The sequence below is a fragment of the Plasmodium coatneyi genome, chromosome 11 (assembly GCF_001680005.1).
Source record: "Plasmodium coatneyi strain Hackeri chromosome 11, complete sequence".
In the NCBI taxonomy this organism is placed as follows: domain Eukaryota; phylum Apicomplexa; class Aconoidasida; order Haemosporida; family Plasmodiidae; genus Plasmodium; species Plasmodium coatneyi.
Genome location: NC_033566.1, coordinates 912,103 through 932,561, shown reverse-complemented (window position 1 = coordinate 932,561; position 20,459 = coordinate 912,103). Strand labels below are relative to the sequence as shown.

At 38.4% G+C, this 20,459-nt stretch overlaps 4 protein-coding genes across 4 annotated transcripts; 1 reads left to right on the top strand and 3 right to left on the bottom strand.

The window, feature by feature from the left end:
- Window positions 1-1,699: 1,699 nt before the first annotated feature.
- PCOAH_00033780 (Uncharacterized protein) lies at window positions 1,700-3,634 on the bottom strand (the record flags this gene model as incomplete). Its single annotated transcript, XM_020060172.1, has 1 exon — window positions 1,700-3,634. One exon carries the CDS (start codon window positions 3,632-3,634, stop codon window positions 1,700-1,702), a length of 1,935 nt encoding a protein of 644 aa, XP_019916031.1.
- Window positions 3,635-5,243: 1,609 nt separating this feature from the next.
- On the top strand, window positions 5,244-7,104 carry PCOAH_00033770 (Uncharacterized protein; the record flags this gene model as incomplete). The annotated part of the gene is made up of 5 exons (XM_020060171.1): window positions 5,244-5,574; window positions 5,739-5,801; window positions 5,920-6,059; window positions 6,247-6,320; window positions 6,693-7,104. The coding sequence occupies 5 exons, from the start codon at window positions 5,482-5,484 to the stop codon at window positions 6,722-6,724; spliced, it is 402 nt and encodes a 133-aa protein (XP_019915934.1).
- Window positions 7,105-7,304: 200 nt separating this feature from the next.
- Window positions 7,305-16,217, bottom strand: PCOAH_00033760 (DNA polymerase; the record flags this gene model as incomplete). Its single annotated transcript, XM_020060170.1, has 4 exons — window positions 7,305-7,508; window positions 7,680-13,533; window positions 13,628-15,890; window positions 16,010-16,217. The coding sequence occupies 4 exons, from the start codon at window positions 16,215-16,217 to the stop codon at window positions 7,305-7,307; spliced, it is 8,529 nt and encodes a 2,842-aa protein (XP_019915549.1).
- A 2,799-nt stretch (window positions 16,218-19,016) lies between these two features.
- On the bottom strand, window positions 19,017-20,147 carry PCOAH_00033750 (Uncharacterized protein; the record flags this gene model as incomplete). The annotated part of the gene is made up of 1 exon (XM_020060169.1): window positions 19,017-20,147. The coding sequence occupies one exon, from the start codon at window positions 20,145-20,147 to the stop codon at window positions 19,017-19,019; it is 1,131 nt and encodes a 376-aa protein (XP_019915692.1).
- Window positions 20,148-20,459: the final 312 nt, after the last annotated feature.

The window sequence follows — 20,459 nt, the reverse complement described above, 5'->3', positions numbered from 1 at the left end:
CTATACATTCCTCCTACATTGATTACATTACTACATTATATTCTGTCATTCATAACATTACATTATTATTTACCCCACTCAAATATTTTGCATATAAAAGTGCAATTTTTTTTTTTATTACGAAATTTTAGTATTTAGCATTTATTTAAGTTTTCCTATTATCTGAATCATGCTTCATTAAAAAAGTGTGTACACATATTGCGCAGTTAATATAGAGATAGCACACATCCTCCCTCTACACATGCGTACATGTACTAATACCTATTGAAATATCCTAAATTATTACAGGAATGAATTATATATAGCATAACAAACTGTGCGGATTATTTAGGAATAAAAGTGTGCACATTCATAATGGTGGTTTTTTATGGTACACCTCCTTCGTCTGTTTCTAACTGCTCAACCGTGGTAAATTCTTCCTTTTCATCTTCCTTCCATGGTAAGTATACCACACATATGTTATTCACACTAAAATAGTGCACTCCCCCATCTGATCTATTCATCCTCCTCCTAATGCGGACTATATTTTACATGTTGATGCATACACCCACACCTATTTTCATTCCTGTTTTATATGATTAAAGAGTTCAGGAGGCTTAAAAGAGTTTGAAGAATTCGAGGGTTGAAAGTATTAAAAACAGCATTATAGAGTTAATAATCAGGCTATTGTGTCGTTATTTCGCAGGTTCCTAACATCAAAAGAGCGTTTCAAAACATTTTTCAATGCTCAGAGTGTCCAGGATTTAGGGTTTAGGGTTTTGGATTTAGGGTTTAGTGTTTCAAGGTTTAGTGTTTCAAGGTTTAGGGTCTAAGTTTTCGGGGTTTAGGATTCGGGGTTCAGGGTTTAGGGTTCAGTGTCCAGGGTTCAAGGTTTAGGGTTCAGTGTCCAGGTTTCAGGGTTTAGGGTTCAGTGTCCAGGTTTCAGGATTTAGGGTTCAGTGTCCAGGGTTCAGTGTTTAGTGTTCAGATTTTAGGGTTACGCTCTAACGTTTAGGGATTAGGGTTTAGGGTTAATGATTCAGGTTTTTAAGATTTAGGTTTTAGGGCTTAGGATTCAGGGTTTAGGGTTTAGGGTTCAGGATCCAGGGTTTAGGGTTTAGGGTTCAGGATCCAGGGTTTATTTTTCTGAGCTTAGGTTTGAGATTTTAGGGTTAATGACTTAGGGTTCAGTATTTGGGTTGTAGGGTTTAGGTTTCAGGGTTTTAGGGTTTAGGTTCAAGGTTTATGGTTGAGGGTTAATTGTTTATGGTTCAAGTTTTAAGGTTAATGTTTTAGGGTTCAGAATTTAGGGTTAGAGTTCTAGGATTTAGGGTTCAGGCTTTAGGGTTTAGGGTTTAGTATTTAGGGTTTATGTTTCAGGGTTTAGGGTTCAGGGTTCAGGGTTTAGGGTTCAGGGTTCAGGATTCAGGGTTTAGGGTTTAGGGTTCAGGGTTCAGGATTTAGGGTTTAGGGTTTAGAGTTCAGGGATTAGGTTTTAGAGTTCAGGTTTCAGGGTTTAGGGTTTAGGGTTAAGAGTTTAGAGTTTAGGGTTCAGATTTTAGGGTTGGGGTTATAGGATTCAGTGTTCATATTTGCAGGGTTTATGCTTTGCGGTTATGTGTCAATTATCAGTGTTAAGGATGTTGCTTGGAAGTGGTACGTCGAATATTCATGAAATGTACCATGCTTATTCGCGCAGAGTGTGCCATACTAAGGGGGGTTAACGCCGAGCATCGGCAACCTCCTTGCAGTGGGTTTTTTCCTGAACCATTTGTGGACATACGAAAATTTCATCAGTTAAGTTTATGGTAATGCTACTGTTAGGGAGGCTACAACTGTGAGTATCACATTTAGGAGAATCTTCTCTGTCGCTTAGGGCATTATGTGAGTTGCACCCTTGCAGGATAGTGCTACTTCTGACACTGTTGCTAGGAGGTACATTAAAGTTCTTATCATCAATTTCGCCAAATGTTGAATCAAAGCTACCTCTACGTATTTCTTCTAAATGGGTACGTGTATTTTCGCTCTGTTCGCTATCAATGTCACGATTGTCTTGGTTGTCCACCCCGCCACTTGTACCAACATTGTCCTTCCTATCATATGACGGGTGTTCATACAAATAAAGCAAATTTTTAAATAGCTTTTCTTGCCCCTGCGAATTGGCTATTTCTGAGAAGAACCACTTAAAGGCCGTGATAAAATCTTCGTTCATGAAATCAAATAAAAAAGCTGCCTTCCTGTGACACTCTTTTGCATTATCCAGCAAAATGTAGGAACTCGAATTTTTATAGGAATAATTCTCAGGGTGAAAAATTAAAATGGGACACGAAATTGACTTGATTGAATTTATGGAGTGCTCTATATCAAATGTGTCTTTTAATATTCTCTTCATTAGACAGTTGGATATGTTGTTATTTTCTCTTCCTGAGGGGGGTTCACTATCACTGTAAAATAACGACATATTACAAGTGATTATTCCTTTTCCGGACAGGTAAGAGTTCGCACCTACGGAAACGCCTGTCCACGTTTGATTGCACACGTTGCTGCGAATGGTAAGGACTTCTTTTTTTGCAAAGTTGTTTTTCTTCACACTGTTGCTCGTCATGTTGTAGGTTACTTCCTCGTCCTTCTTAAATTCGAGAGAGTGGTGCAATTCTTTCGGAGTTGTCACTGTGCAGTTTTTCTGCTTCGATTTGCTGGAAACCGCGTAGTGGCTTTCTTCCCTCGTCCGTCCGTCAAAAAAGGGGACATCCTCACAATGTGGAACATCTCCGTCAAGGATGCCACCCCCAATTGGCGCATCCTCGTCAAAAGTGTTATCTGCACACTGACCAGTAAATCTTTTTTTTCCGTCAACACCTCCGTTTGGCCGTTTACCCCCTAAAGCAATATTATCATCTTGTTCACAAGGTGAGGGTACTGTATTATGGCTAACAACATGAAGCAACTGGGGTTTCATAAGGACCAGCCCGCCTAGGGACTCCCCTTTGCCATACGTGTCTTCGTATCGATTTACCACCTCTATAGCGCAGCTAGCCAAAAAGTCGTAACACAAAATGTATATATTTCTGCACGGAATTTTCAAAAAGTTAATAATAAATTTTAAAAGAGTAAATGAATCGTTCACAATTGAAACAAGCTTCTGTTCGTACGTGTCGAAACTGACTCCATATCCTGAATACTCCATTGCGATAATATTCATTTCTAATTTTTTATGTAGGGCATTTACTGTTGGAATTATCGTGCCTAAATCCTCATCAAACTTATGTAGGTATAAAATTATTTTAGTATCTGTTGATAGTTTATCATCATTTTTTGAGAAGAAAAATGCACACGGGATGGAGTCCGTTGTAATCGGTTCTGTCACTACTAAATTTCTGGGTACCCATCCGAGCAAATTTTTAAAGTCATTATTTGTATATGTGCTTTCTGGGAAGTACACATCGTTACTGTGTACATTTTCGTCTGAATCGAATTTTATTTCATCGTCACTAAATTGGTAGCTTGTTAACAGATCACTTGTGCTCTTTTTCCTTATTAACGATGTTAAGTGCTGGTAGTTGGAGTCGATTAGGTTGAGGCATCTTCGGGTTACTTCCTTTAGTCTGTTTTTCTTCTTTTTATAGTTTGCTAAGTATTTTTCCGTGCAGAACATTTTTGCTTTCCATTTCGTTATGCACGGTTGGGGTATTCTCGGCACGTACAATGTGCGTCTCCTTTATGTGGTGAGGTGCAACCACTTAATCTGTGGTGGAACGTCCCCTCTATGCGGGTGGGTAATGTGTACCTATGTACACATAAACTTGGTGCGTTGTTAAAGAGCTTCGCATAGAGCGCGGGGATCAGAACAAAAAATTATTTTTAAGCTTAAAAAATTTAGCAAGCCCTATTTCAAAATAGTCGAAACGGCTCTCTCATATATGTGTAAAACTTCAACCTAATGGGAATATCATGTGCTTCTTCAAAACATTGTGGTGTGTATATATATTTGTTACAAACTTGCTCAAAATATGTGGAACAGTTGGGCAAATTTTGTGTTGAAAAAACTTACACACGGAATAAAGCAACTGTTGTTCGATTTGTTAATTGGTTAATTCATTTTTTTTTTTTTTTTTTCTGCGCTTCGACGTTTCGGAGTTACTGCATGCGCACAAAACACCTGATAGGGGAACAACTATGTATTCACTTATCTCGTGTGTAAATCAAAAAGCCATAGCGACACTCTCTTAAAACTTAACAAGCCATGTTCTTTATTTTGATTATTCGTCAATATCTCAATTAGGAAATTTTTTAAAAGAGTGTGTAGAGTAGTAGCGTTGCGCGGGGGTCGTTCATAAAAAGAGCACGGGTTCATAAATTTTAACTTAATTCGTAAATTAGAGCAAAGGGAAAAAAAAGGAAAAAAAAAAATGATAACAGTGAAAAGTGTGCGAGATTGTCATGAAAAGTTCTATAAAGCTCCAGAACAGAATGGTGCAATTTTTTCACAAATTGTTGTTAAAGCAGGAAGAATCATTAGGAAGTTATTATGCAACAACGGATTTACTCTATTACGGCCTTTTCTCACATCCCTATTTAATCCCGTAAATTGCTGTAACATGTTTGATTCGCTTCATTTCATTTCAATTCAATTCAATTCAATTCAATTTTTTTTTTTTTTTTTTTTTTTTCCCTTTTTTGGCTGTTTCCCATATCTGCATAAAAAGTTAGGTATAAGAAAAAGCGGAGAACTTACAACGAAGCTTCTTCTACGCGCACATTCTTGGGATCACGTTAGACGAAAGGGTTTACCCCAAAAATGGTAAAAAGGAAAAAGGGTGATAAAATTTGTACGTACGCATATGCAAAATTTTTCCGCTTCAATTAATCTGTAGAGTTCATAACAAAGTAGAAATTTTTTGCAAAACTTAAAAATTCTATAAAAGCAGAAAAACCAGTTTAATGTTTTCGCGTGGCTCAAGCCTTTGAAAGAAATGAAAAACGTGTAGAATAACAATGGACAATTGCACATTCAAAAAAATTAAGAGCAAAGGGAAGTTTTGGCCTCATCGACCACTTACCCAAAAATGCACACTGCAAATATGTTCCATATATAGGCAACTTCAAATTCGTAAAATGTTAGTAAATGACTTGTTATCTTTTCTGAACTGTTCATATGTTTTTTTTTTATTTCAATAATGAAGAAAAAAAAAAAAAAAGAGCTAGCTGGAAGGATGTATTTACATAACTTTTTTTTTTTTTTTTTTTTTCGTCTTCCCATATTTGGCTGCGAAGAAATGTCCTATTTATTCTCAGTTTAATGGAAAATGTAGAAACATCAGTCCAATGAAAAGTGACTTCATCTTTTGGGTAAAATACATTAAATGGAAAATATTATACATAAGTACTGTTGTGCACACATATGAAAATACATTTGTGTAAGTCTAAATAAATCCACTACAAGTAAAAATTCCACACACGTTTTCGTCATTTTAAAATACTTTTTTGAACGAGCTAGCTAAAATGAACTACTTTATTGTGTCCATTTGTTTTTTCCTTTGGTGTGTTGTTCAGAATAATTTTGTTCTAAATGAAAAAATTATTCCCATAAGTCCTGTAAGTTAAATATGGAAGGAAAGAAAGAAAAAAAGAAAGGAAAAAAAAAGAACGAGACGAAGGCGAACTGAGGAGCTAAATTGTGTAGTAAATTGAGAAAGAACCCCAATAATGTTCGTAAAAAGTAGAAACCTTTTGTTAAATTTGACTTACCTATTACTTAGGCCAACCGTTCAAAGTTAAAAAAAATGATAGACCGTGATGAGGACTTTAAAATAAATATACACGTAAGGAAAAAAAAATAGAAAAAAGAAAAACTGCCTATATTGTGAGGAAAAAAATGTACGAAAAAGAAAAACTCTGTTTCTTCCTTTTTCCATTCGCTTCTTCATTTCCCCGCGCAAGGCCCCCGTGGAGGATACACAAGAAGTGTTGGAATCTTTGGATTCCCTGATGAGGGTGGAAGAAATCCAGAGAAAAGTCGACGAAGAAGAGTTCATGGCTGACAAGCAGAGGCTGTTGAAAGTTCATAAAAAGAGGATTCAGTAAGTGCTTTGCACACACGAGTGTGTAAAAATGGGTACACATATATATTATATATATATGTACCCATGGACATCATAACCTCATGGGCGCTAGCACCGTCATAAAAACTATAAAAGAGTTCCACTTTCCTTACGTAAGTATTCCCTGTCAATCTGCCCCAACTCGATGCCACCCTCCTGCACGCAGGGATATTGTTGCCTCGGCGTTTGAGCCGCTCCACGCTTTCCTGCCCAACCCGCTGCAGTACCTGATTATTAAAGGTAAAATTAGATTGAGGGGGGAACAGAAGGGAGCACAAAAAGGAGAAAGAAGCCAAATAAAAAAACGGGAAAGTCACGAAAGAAACATGTCAGCATCACCCCCTGCAAAATCGCTTCGAACCCAATAAAGCTACATTAAATGGCGCGATTGTCACGTAGCTTCCCAAGTAGAATCATTCGTTTGTTCCGAAGCGGCACCTTTAATATAAAAAAGAGCGCCGATTTTTCGTTTTGCTACAATTTGCGTGTTTGCGCGATTGTAATAGTTGCTCCGTCGGGGGAAGAGTTACAGAGTCTCCCTGTGTATGCATACGGATTCATATATTCACAAACATGAGTCATTACCACACACGTTACGCTTAACCCTTGCAGATGTCCACTCGTACTTAAAGGACCAAGAATGAAGGCGTTATCTCTACATGTGAATGATAGGCATTATATCTAGTGAATACGTTAGAAGTGACGGAGCTGAAACGGGTGCGCATATAGTTATTTGCTTCTATGCGCGGGAGGAGGGTCATAGGAGCTATACGCAATCAGACATTGCACCCATGGTGAAAGGCAAAAAAAAAAAAAAAAAAAATAGTGTAAACCAAATTGGGATGCACAAACTGGGAAGAATTAAAGGAGAAAATGTAATTTAATGGTTGGTTATTTTGTTAAAGCGCTTTCGTTCTTTTGTTGTATGGTACATTTATAGGTGCCTTTTTTTTTACCAGTGTGTATAGTTCCTTAATAGGAATTACGCCTTTTTTTTTTTAATAATTGTTTTACTAATGTGCAAGAAGTAATTCCTCGTAACTGCGGTGTGCACGCTTTTCATTACAAGTAAGAATAATTCGTCACAAATGAGTTGGCTTTTTTTGGTCAACTCGGGGAACGCGACAAAATGGTGCACGTATGCAGAAAAAACACACGGTTACATCGCGCTGCTAAATGGATTCGTTAAATAGAACCCCATAGTGATGAAGCAAAACGATCCGTTTACACAAGGTACGTTTTCATCGAATTCAAAACGTCTAGCAATATAGGCATGTTTAGCATGGTGCCTAAATTTTCCATAATTTCGAGGGTTCGTGTCCAGTTGGTTATATCCAAACGGGGCGTAAAGATTTGGCCGCATTTGCAAATTGCCCTGCGGTAGAAGGACTTGATGGCGTTGCAGTTGTTGCATACGAGGTCTTGGGCCTGCACAGGAATGGGGGAAACAAGAAGGGGGGGAGTGATGATCTGAATAGAAAGTGCTGCATCACGCTGACGGGGATGTGATGGCCACCCAAGAAAAGGCATCCCTTCCAGAAAGTGTGTGTTCCCCGGCGCAGTGCAAAAAAAAAAAAAAAATGGAACAGAAAAACTTACATTATACGCATCAAAGGTCTCCTGCAGCAGGGACAAAATTTTTAGTTCAATAAAATCGTTGTCATATTTGGAATTGCAGTTTTTGCACAACCAAATGAAGGACGGTTTTCCATTAATCTCTGCCTCCACCAAACTGGTGACAACATTCATGTGGTACACTGAGGAGCAATTTTCACAGAAGATATCTTTTAAAATTAATTCTGGGCAGGGACTTTTCCAGAGGGAATTTTTCCTGTTGTATTCACTGTCCCCCACAATTTCAAAAAGCTCGTGTCTTTTTTCGTGGAAAGCTTCATTAGAGTTTTCATTCTCAAGGTTTAGCAGCTTATCATTTTGCATGAGAAATATGCAGAACTTAACAATTTCTAATCTCCAGTTATTTTCCCTTTTGGCTAGATTTCCCAAAGTTTTTGGAAATAAAAATGGGACCATGTTAATGTTACTTTCGTCCATTTCATCCATTTCTTCATCATCATATGGCCAGTAATTTTCCACTAAATATTTTTTATACTTTATCGACTTTTTAATTTTTTTATAAATATGTCCAGGCATGAACCACAGATCCTTTAGCTTCTCTTCTAATTTGTATGACAGCACGTCTACATTTTCGTTGATCAAAGCTAAACTTTCGCACACTTCATCCATGTCGTCAAATGAATTGTCATAAATATATTTCAGTTGTGCTTTTTGTGTTAGGCTTATTTTGTCCGTTAATTTGTCACTTTTCAGGACCATGTTGAAGTAGCTCTTTTCGTCCTTCCTGTTTGCTTCTGCGTGATCTACGTTTTTGTTAGCATTCTGTTCATCTGGTCGGATTGGCTTGTCAGGCGTGGATAAGGTGAACACTCCCCCTTCCACTTGTTTGCCACAGTGGGGATCCAACTTATCATACAGCGTGATTATGTCTTGCAAAGGATTCAACGTAATCACGTCCAGGACATACCTCAGGAAGGATTCACAAATGGGGGGAAGATATTCAATTATTTTTAAATTTTCATCCGTGTTTTCTTCATTCGGATTGGAATATTCCTTATACCTAATAAAATTATACTTATCAAATTGGCAAGCTGCAATATATTCCTGTTTAATATAAAAAGGCACATTGGCATAAATGGAGTCACTGTGGGAGAAGTACTGGATTAGGCCTTTTAAAATATTTCTTCCCGATATGACTGAAAATTCATTAAAGGAAATAACGAAATTTCTAAAGTCCGCAAAAATTATATTGGCATTAAATTTTTTCTTCATTATGTTGATTAAATTGTTTTGGTAAATTTCTGTGCACTCTAACACTTTGTTGTATAATGCCACATCGTAGAGAAGACTGGAATTGTTGGAGACCCACGAGTAGAAGGACGTGAAAATTTCGGAGATACTTTCGAAGGTTTTACTTGTTACTAGCATAGACAGGGAGGAGATCTTCGATATGAGGTACTCTAGTGACCTCCCCAATATTTTGAATGCGTGGTTACTAAACTGGGAGACGTGTGAATTCTGTTCCACGATGGTATTTATGTCGTATTTATTTTTGACTATGTTTTTTTTTTCGTTCAAGTTGGACTGGTCATCCCCTTCGTCGTCTTCACCATAGTCATCCCATTCATCGTCGCTGTTTTGGTGGCTATGTCTGTTCGTACCATCACCCATTCTATATTGCATGAAGCCCGTTCTTCCTTTCCGGTGTGCAATTCCTCCCAGTTTGTTATAATTGTCGTCCGTCGTGGACATGTCATCTTCGTCCAACTCATCTTCCATCTGGTCATTCTGTTTTACGTACTTCATCCGTTGGCGCCACTTGGCCACAGCGTCATGTTCAGTGCCCCCCCCTCCTTTGTGGTCCCCTTTCTTAACGTGGGTATTCCTACTAGCAATCGAGGAGTGATAATACTCAGTGGAGGCTTTCACATTAGCATACTTGGTGAACAGTCTAACGCTGTTAAAAATGAGGGACTCATTAAAAAATAGGTGCACTATATAACCACGGTAAATGCCTTGGTTTATTATGTCACTGTTCTTTTTCACCAAATCGTAGTCACAAAAGTTGTTGATATTTAAGCAGGGGATTCCCAAATCGTAGTGCCCAAAGTAGGACAGCCATAAAATCCCCTTATATCTTTTCAAGAAAGATGCATACAGCGTATCATATATAAATTTGTGCTTCTGGTTTTTTCTGTTCACATTTAGCAAGTTGAAAAGAGGTATATTCGATATTCTAGAAAAATTTAAATCTTCTTCCACTTTGTGATAATTCTCATAAAAGAGTTGTAGAGACAAATTGAATGCATCCTTCTTGTAAGTGATGCGACTTACGTTTTGATACTTTGCAGGATTTTCAAATTTGTAAAAGTAGCAAGGGAAATATTTGTTGGTGCTCCACCATCCCAGTTTGTTCCTATCTATGGTGGATGAAACGTAGAAGATATACTTCTTCTTTCCCGTCAGGATGTTGCTTCGGTATTTATTCAAATACAGATCCAAATGCTCCAACACTTTATACACATTGGGGTTGTCTTCAAAATACGTTTCGAACTTTCGGTAATGGTACATGAAGAGGAAATCTCTCTGCACGTTTTTGATGAAAAAGTCTCTGTCGAGCAGGTTCCCTTGCGCTTGCTTATGGGCGTGTTCCCCATCCACTGTGTTGTTCACGCTGGTATCGCCCTGTAGGTGTGTAAAATTGAGGAAGACCTCATACGGGTTGAAGGGGGAGTCACCCTCCTTGCCGACGCCGCTAAACATGAGCATACACCCCAACAGCTGTTCATCTGTATTATCATCAAACTGATCGTATACGCCGATGAAGATACGGTTGCACACATTATCCACCAGAGTGTGGAAAATGTGCACATATACAAAATGGACGTCATCCAAATAATCTTGAGAAGCATTTTTCAGTTTGTTCTTCTCGACCTTGGAGAAGCAGTGCGATTTAAAACATTTATTTTCATCAAAAATGGAGTTGTAATTATTCGAGTCGATTTCTACGGAGTTTCCATATCTGCTTAGGAAATCAAAGTAAAGTGGAATTTTCGTCTCGTAAACAGAGACAATACTTTCGTGGTAGTTGGCATTCAGCGTGTTCACTACGTATCTGTTGAAGTACCTCTCAGACATAATAAATTCGTATAAATTAAATATTTTTACATTTCTGGGTAAGAAACAGTGTGCAAATGCGTTGGCGTGAAATTTGAAATTTTCACTGTCGGGGGAGTTGGACGGTCCAGACGCAGAAACCAATTTGATGGTAATCTTGTTGTTACTTTTTATGTCCAGGGGATCATAATTATTGATGTAAATATGTCTATAAATTTGAATTTTTATTTTGTAAAATTTGTTCATATTTTTTAAAGACACAATTGCGTAGTATATTCCGTCGTCATCATGCTCGTCGATCAGATTCGTATCACTGAATATGTCACCTTCATCGTTGGAAGAATCTGACTCCGTTTCGTGTTTGAAGTATTCAAAGTATGGTTTTAGCAAAGTCTGTTTTTCGTTCTTTGTGGAGATATTCATAGGGGCACTGGAACTGTTTCCACCAACGGCGGAGGGGTTTGTGTTATTATGCTTTCCTTTTTTTGACGTGGGGGCTACTTTCTTCCTTTTCACCTTCTTGTACAGGTGCACAATATCCATCGCGTTCTGAATGGAGTGCAAATATTTCGGTTCCAGGGTGGACAATTTTTGGGCATTAGTCTTTTCATCATCCGCATCGGCAAGGTGGGAGAAGGAATTTGCTCCACTCCTTCTCCTTCCGTTTCGGTCTTCCTCCTCATCCCCGAGGGAATACTTCTTCCTCTTAGACTTGTCCTCATTTCTGATTTTCTTAATTTGGCTTCGATTATTTTTCCATATTCGGTTATTTATTTGCATCCACTTTTGGAAATCGGTTTGGAACATTTCGAACAGCTCCGTGTACTTCAAATTGTTGATTTTCTCGTGGTTAATAATTATGACGTTGTTATCGAGGCCGTTGTCTAAGGAGTTCACTTTTTTGTAGGGAATAGAACCAGAGTTGCTGTGCGTAAGGCCGGCCAAGCTGTTATCGTGCAGTTGACCCAGCTTCTTCCGCTTTGAGATGAAATTTTCCAGAAGGCACTGTTCCAGTGAGCGTTTCTTCGCACTGACCGGGGGGGCATCATTATACAATGGGTTATTTGTAACATTCATCGTAGTGCAGGCGCCTTCCACTGGGAAAGGGCTCTTCTTCTCCAGGGAGCGCAAACTAGGATCGTCTACCTTCATTTTCTTCTCCTCCTCGTTCGTTTCTCCTTTTACGGGGGTACTACTGCTAGCTTCATCATTAGAAATGCACTCTTTTTTAACGTTTTTTTTAACAAAAAAGGCGGTAATTTTTTTCTGCTTCCCCTCTGAAATGTTAATTTGCTTTTTGAGCCACTCGGGCACAGAAATGGACGTAATTGGGTTGTTAATATTTTGCTTAATAGCGGGGATAATGACTAACTTTAAAATTTGGACTTCTAATTTTTGCTTGTAATAATCCCAGTCGATTATATCCCTTACGTTGACGGGGACATCAGGAGGGAACTTAACACCTAGCCATTTGTTCAAATAGTGAATTTGCGTTTCCACGTTTGTTTTAAATATCTGAATGGGGATGGCCCTAAATGTAATGTCCGATCCTATAGGTTTAGACGCAACGATGAATTGGGTAGACACATTATTGTCTTCCACGTAACTTGAATTGCAGAGCAATTCACTCAGCCTCTTAGCAGTGGTAATGCCAAAACTTTTAGCATTCGGTTGTTCCTTCACCGATTTGTTTAGCACCTTCTTTGCCAAAATGAGGTCAAATAATTCATCATCATTATCTATGTCGATTGCTTTACTGTCTATTAAATTTTTCCACTTGTTCGCAGTAAGGGAAGCATAGTAATATGACTCTTCCTTCGTTTTGCCTTTTAAAAAGTGATTAAAAATTTCGCTCTGAAATTTCTGTATGATTCTTAGTTCTCCTCTTCTTTTAATTTCAAATCCCTTCAGTTCGCTAATTTTATATTTGTCATTAAAGACAACGTATCTTTTTTTTAACAATTCATCCGATTTTTCCGATGCGGGGAGGAACATACCATGCCAGGGACCATCCAGCTCAAAGAAAATTTCATTCTTACTAATGCATTCGTAATCGTCTGTACTTTCGTTATAAATTAGGTACTGGTGGTTCGTCCATTTTTTGTGCATCTCAAAATTTAGTATATTTGTGGGGAATTCAAATTCTACTTTTTTCACACTCGCGTCATTTTTTAGTTCTTCCTCCGTTTTGTCTTCATATTCTCTCACTCTGTTCAGAAGGCTTCTGTCTACAATGTACACGTCATATATTTCTGGGAATTTTTTTGGCAACATGCACCAGATTCCATCTGTGTCCAACTCTACGGGTATTCCAATTTTGTTGATAAGGTTAAATGCGCCGTTTATTATTTGTGACCCTGTGTAAGTCACGATGGCTCCCATTTGATCTGAGTACCATCTACTGCTTTTTCGTTTCACATATCCGTAGAAGCTGTTCAATATACACTTGTGCGCTAACTGTAACGAATCGTTTAGCAATATTTTATCGTCCAATTCTTGAATCTTCATGTAGTCTATTTTGTTTGCCTTTAGTAGTTCCTTCTTTTCATGTTCGCATTCTTTCAACCCCTTCTTGTAAACGTATCTCCTATCTCGGAAGGTCCTCACGGTGTCCACGTAGAAGGGATTTTCCCTCTGGCACACCAAACTCGAGGCGTCCACTTCCTTGGCGACCTTTGTTTTTTTGAATACCCTCTGGGAGCAGTCCTTTATCACCTTCATCAGTTCGTCGTGTTGCTGCTTTTCTGTCAGCTCGTTCCAGCTAAGGGGGTAAAAGATAATGAAGATGTTATTGTATATGGTTAAGCATGTAGACGAGGTGGTGAAATGTATGACCCCCCAACGCAGGAACTTACGACTTCTTCTTGCTGACGGGCACGTCCGCGGAATTTTCGTTCGTGCTGCTGTCGGACTCCTCCTTGTTGTTCATCTTGAAGAAGCTCTTCTGTGGGTAGAAAAGACGTGTCTTCAGATCCTGCATGAGAGATAGCACATGGCCATAATCGATGGGGGAAATTTCCAGCTTCCTCTTCCACACCATCTGTTTCTGGCATAAATGGCGTTGCTTGTAGAAGGAGCAGTTGAAACAGTGATCGGGTGTTACGATGGCATTTGGCTGCAAACGGTGAGATAGAATAATATTCGGGTACATGGCGGCAACATCCAAGTGGTAGATGTTGGGGCATATGCTAATGCTGGGATTCTGGATGAAGAAATTTAGCTTCTCCATAATGTCGCTTTTAATTTGCTTCAAATTAATGATCTGATTTTTGTTAATATACTTTGGGTCACTAGGACTGCAGTTTTTGTTCAGATCCTTTTCAACCCAGAAATCTATAATGCTATCCACATTCTGCTGTAAATACTTGTACGTGTCTACATCTAGGTTGAAATGCTCCTTCAGATCATCCCTATAGATACCACATTTTAGACTCTGCACAGTTCCACCAACAAAGGAATCATCATAGATAAAATATTTTTTTTTATTTTCTACATCGGTGAAGTATTGATTGTATGCAGGCTTGAACTTGTTTGGGAAGAGAATATTCTTTTTATACGCCTCTGCCATTAGTAGCTGTTCACATAGGGTTCCACTTCCCTGTCTTAGAACGTTGTCTGGGTTCATCGGAATGATGGAGCATAAAGCAAATAAAAAATTGTGGATAAATTTATCATACAGATAAAATGTGGCAACTGCATCTGACACACTGTATACAGCCAAATGTTGTGGGTTCTTCTTCGCAATGGATACCATAAGTTCTGGGTCCACCTCTGTAGGGTTATATTTTAACTTAATTTTACACACACTCTTCAATGTTCTGGACCCATTAGGTAAGTAAGAATCCCGTTCGACCCATTTGTATGCATCTATATTTAGGATAAAATTGCATGCACATTCCTGCTTGTTGTTATTCATGATGAACCCAATTTCTTTTGGTACACTCAAGTTGTTAATCTCGCATCTTCGAAAAAGATACGGAACGTCAAAAAAGTCCCCATTGTACGTGACAAAAATGTGGATTTTCAAAATTTTTATATGCTCTAAAAAGCGCTTTAAAAGGAAATATTCATTCTCTTCGTTAAATATTTTAAACGTCCCTGCTCCGGAATATTCTTCATTTGGCTTGTATAGAAACTCTCTTATATTTTTGCTCATGACATTTCTGTTAACTATTAGATACCCTTGCGCATTGTACATATAGGATATGAGGATAATTTCGTCCTTCTCTTTATCTGGAAATTTCAATTCATCTTTGTAGCATTCAATATCCCAGGCGAGCACATTTAAGGGGGCAAGGACCTTCTTATTTAACACTTCAAAATGGACTGCATCCGTCTCTGTGTATAATTCTTCTTCGTCCCTGGTGATCCTATACCATAGGCCACATCTGATGTTCTGATCTATGCATATTCTGGTGGTGTACTTCACATCGTATTCATATATCTCTGTTATTTCTTGTAAAATTTCTTCCTTGCTTAGAATTTGCCTCTTCGTAGTTACTACTATTTCGTTCATGTTCAACTTTGGTGTGCTCACCGTTACGTGTGCGTCGTTCTTTTTAGCCTTTCCCCCCAGGTTGTCTGTACTGTTGTTGGACGTGTGTGTCTTTTTAGAATCCCCTTGTTCCTCTTTTTTCGCAGCTCCAATATCATTTTTGTTAACCTTTCCAGTTTGTCCATACTCATCATATTTCGTATAGGAAACATCGTGCTTGTAGGAAAAATCCAACTTGCTCTGTGACAGTTCATATTCGTACTCATTAAATATGTGCTTATCGCTATTTGAGGTGTTGTTGCGCTCCTTATTCTTCTTATTTCGTTCAATTATTTTGGAAATAAAATCCCTTGCGTTCAGGAGATTTTCTATAGTGTCGAAGGAGAGCTTAAAGAAGATGTTACTCAGGTAGCTCCTTTTCTTATTTAGATGATCATACAGACTAAGGTCCTCCTTCTTCACGTAATCTATTTCGACGTTCCATTTGTCTAACTCCTTCCTTAGGTACTTTGTCACCGCCTCGTAGTTGTGGATGTTCTTCGTCTTCAGGTAGAAGTACGGACGGTAGAACATCGTTAGTCTCCACGTCTTGTTGTTATCCGACACGAAGTACATATGCACGCCTGAAGGGGGGACAATCAGTGAAAGGAAATGAAATGGGAGGACCATCGGTGAAAAAGGACGCCGTCAGATTAGCATATGCTGTGATGCTGCCACGTTCATCTTGGCGCATTTGCATTACCTGTCTTTTTCTGCGATTTGTTCGAGTTCTTCACAACCACATTCAGAACGGTGGGTACTATGTTGTACAGGTACCCCTCCTTCTGCCCTTTACTCAGCCATGGTTTTATGTTGAACTTATTCTCCAGCTTGATCAACCTCTCATACTCGTAGTCCGCATTTATTTTGGAGTCCTTTTCCCACCCCTTCGTCCTCGCCTGCGTCGTCATTTTGGACAAGCGGGGTCGAGGAAGTTGCGAAAAAAAAGAACAGCGAATGCACACGAAGCGAAACAAACAATGCAAATAAAATGCAATTATATTTGCAACACAAAATTAACGGCGTTGCGAAAACAGCCTTTCATTTTGGACACGCCCACGTATGAAATACGCATAGAACAAGGCACTGTTCGCGTGGGCATATGGTAAGGCAATTTCACTGGGTGGGTGATCGCACTAATTTGATAAGCACAGGGAAATATAAGGGAGGGAAAAAAAAATGAAACGATGTAACATAATAGTAATGATATCTTCGTTATAAGTATGCCCAGTATCGCGCCAAAATTGAAAAAAAAAAAAGGGAAAAAATGTGCAATCTCGATGCCGCTATGAAGTACCCACCGTGGGAGATTACCACTTCACATAAAATGTGTATGCTACATAGAAGGCATATACTCACATGTAAGCAAATATAAATTCCCCTTTGGAAGTCGTCTTTTCCTTTTAATCCGGTTCATTAATGGCATAAAAAATGGCATGAGGTGGTGAGGACGCCCAATTTTGGCGTCATCAAATGTTCCCCCAATATGTAGCGTGTCTAGTTAATAAATGTGCGCGGGTCTTAATTTAACAAACTAGGAAAAAAAAAAAAAAAAAAAAAGGAAAAAAAAAAGGGTAAACTGGTTTATTCCTTTTTCACTGCTGTTAAAAGTAAATTAATAAATAGTTATGCCTTCGGGGAGGATATTCATTTGGAGAAATCGTCCAGAGGAAAAAAAAGGAAACGAAAAAGTAGGCGAAAGCAAAAATGTAAGGAAAACGTGAACGAAGGTGATAAGACAAGGCACACTTACGTGCCGTCCCCCGCAAATCGAATGTACGACAAAAGGGATGAAACGAATTAAACTCCCTTCATGTGTAAGTAGCCACAAAGGGGAATTAGGGCCAACTCCCAAATGGCAAGCTACATATGAACACAGTGTGAAATATCTTGCCCACGTATCTCTATAATTCGCAAATGAATAATGTATGTGCTAGGAAAAATTGCGCACACCTTAATTTTCGTTTTGTTTCGTTTCGCTTCTTTTCATTTCGTTTTTTTTTATTCCACTGATAAGCTGGCTCTCTTCCTCCTAACGTGTTAACACGAATTTAAAAAAATGAATCTCTTTGTGGCCGCATGTGCCCGATGAAGAGGTGCCCTTCTGCGGTTAGCGGGAGCGTGGAAGCTAACAAATTTCATTCACGCGTTTCCAACGCGAAGGGTGTTATAAAAGTAAGAAAAGGTGAGTTCATCCGGCTTGACATATTTTAATTCCCACCTCATTACCACACGTTTTATGTTCTTTTCCAAAAATTTACACTAGTGGTGTAAAAAGGATACGCCTCCCTTTTTTTGGAAAAGAGTGTAAAAAAAAAAAGAAAAAAAAAATGGGAAAGCCGCACTATTTCTTGTAACTATACACCTTTTAAGTTATCTCCTTTTCGTAATTTTTTTTTTTTCCACTAAAAGAAAAAAAAAAAACACACCTCTTTTAGTACCTCACGTAGTGTGGGATCTCCACGTATGTGTTAAGCCACTACTACACATGGTGCAGTGAAAATTAGTTTAAGCATCCATCTAGCCGATATGAATGCAAGGAATTGGCATGATAGCTTGGTACACCTTAATGTATTAAAATTTGGAAAACTGAAGGATGCATACTTGCGTTCCACAAATTCGAAAGGGGGAAATAAAAAAAATAAAAAAAATCGTTCATTTGTTACATATGCCAATGCAAAATAACAAACCTTAGTATTCCCACAAGGTGCTGTGATCCCTACCTGCACAGTGGATTTATTGTCCCAACAATGCAGAATGTTAATCGAACATACGTTCTCACGTTCGTGTATGTTTATATGGATACGCTCAACGTAGACAACAGTAATTGCATTGCATACTACTCATCTGTGAAGAAATAGCGAGAAACCACTCGTTCTTCTCCTTACCAATTTAATACCCCTACACTGCAGAAAAATTGGCATTTTTTTTTTTTTAAAGAGGAACAACGTGGAAACCTCCACTGGATGCACTTAAATGGGCAAATTATTTAAATAGGCAAGAATCAAAAAGGGAGGTTACACACATATATAAGACGTTATAAATACGTCGTAGTCAAATGGAACATATGCGACAAACACGTAGCGAAATAAAAGTGCTCAAAAATGAAAGGAAACATGGGGTAGACGGAAATGGCGCAGAACAAATTGGAAAGCTCAATCCGAAGAAAGCAAAGTGAACAGTGAAACACAAAAAAAAAAAAGGGAAAAAATAATAACCATAACGAAAAAAATAACAACAGGGATGGTAATAATAAAGCAAAATGGGGTGAAATAAAATAACTAATTACAACGGGGGGATGTGTTGCGGGAAAAAAAACAAATATACGCGGAAATAATGATAGCGTTCGTAGAATGTGTAGGGCTCTCTGTCTTCTGTCCTGCCTATGTGGCCATCAAAAAAAATGAAATAAAATAAGGGAAAAAAATTACCAAAATTTGCCGAAAAAACGGCCAAAAAATTATGAACAAAAAAATTACCAAAAAAATTCATCACAAAAAAAAAGGGTGTAAAGGATACCCAAAATGAGGTTCCCCCCCTGACGACCAGCCCAAAGGTATTCTCCAATTCTGCACTTTTGGAAGTTTATTTGTGGCTCCACATAAAGGTGTCTTTCCTTCCACCCATTTTAATTCTTAAAATTGGGCGAAAGGGGAGGATTACAACTTCCAACCATCTCTGAAGCGAGCGCCCCTTTGAAAGTGACGCCATCACAACTGTGCCTGTTTGGTCTTCTCAGCTTTTACAAAAAAGTTGTTCGAATCCGTAACGTAATATTTCTTGATACAAATAATTAATATGTACAGAAGGAAAGAAATGAGGAGGCAAACACAAAAGTACAAAAAGGATTTATATGAAATGCTTCTTGAATTGAAATCGAGCAGATAATTATAATCCATGGACGGAAAAATATAATGACCATATCCTTTTCTTAAATTATCAGCCATGGTAGATTTAGGATTAGAATCACTATCGTTTAAGAGGTTATATTTCGCGTCATTCCCATTTCGACTGTCATTAACGGTCCGGTTGTATTTTCCGTCTGGGATGTTATTATCATGATCATTGGCGCTGCTCGAATTGCCGACTGTTACTCCTCCCTTTTCTCTTTCTAAAAACAAATGCTCCTCATTCTTGTAGGGCTTATTCTTAATTTTGTGCAATTTGTGCATTATATTTTCATAGTAGCTTAAAATGTTAAGGCACTTATTACGCAAGTGATAAAAATTCTTTTTCAGGCACTTGTGTACCTTTGAAAATTTCGAATAATCCGCGCAGTAGAGCATAACATCGTCGATGCAGGAGTACAGGAGGGAGTTACTCAGACTCTTCTTACAGCTATCAGACAATTTATCCTTTTTTAAAGTAATACATGTTAGTACGTCCTCACCACAGTTGTTATTTTTTATGTCATCTTCACAGCCTTTTACTGGTTGTGTCTGATTCAGATGGTTCGTAACTGTGTTGTTTATTTCAGAGTCGTATAAATTTATGAAATCTAAAAAATTATTTACATCGTTGCTTGCGCTACTTACTGTTTGGTTTGGAATGTCTAATGAGTAAATTGAAAAATTGGATGGAATAATTTGAGATAACATACTTGTTAACAAAACCAGGTCATCCACCGCTGGGTCATTTCGTTTTTTTCTCCTGTTTGATTTATTATTGTCATTAAATGTTAAGTGGTTGCTCATGTAGGACAGCTCCGTTTTTATCATGTCATCGAAGAGGTTATCGTTTAGTAGAGTTACGTCTACGTATGAGCTGTTGGCTTCCTTCTGATACAACAATAGTAGGGCGTACACAATGGGGGAAAAACATCTTTGGGCTATTCTTTTCATTTCTCCCACGTTTCTGTTTGTTTGTTTGTTTGTTTGATTGAGGTTTGTCCTGTATAGTAGGGACCGCCGTCGCAGGGGATTGGGAATCGCAAAAAAGGGGTGACCACTACGCCCGTAGCACATACGTGTAGGAATGTATGCTTGTTGGCATAAGTGCCTGCATATCCATACACGCCTTTGACGTCGGAGGAAACAGAAATGACGAGCACCACGTAGTTGCTTAGTCGACTTCCAATCAAAAGGTGTCTATTTGCATGCAATTTTCATTTCCAGGAAACACACTGCATCGCAATTTAAACGAATTGCGATTGA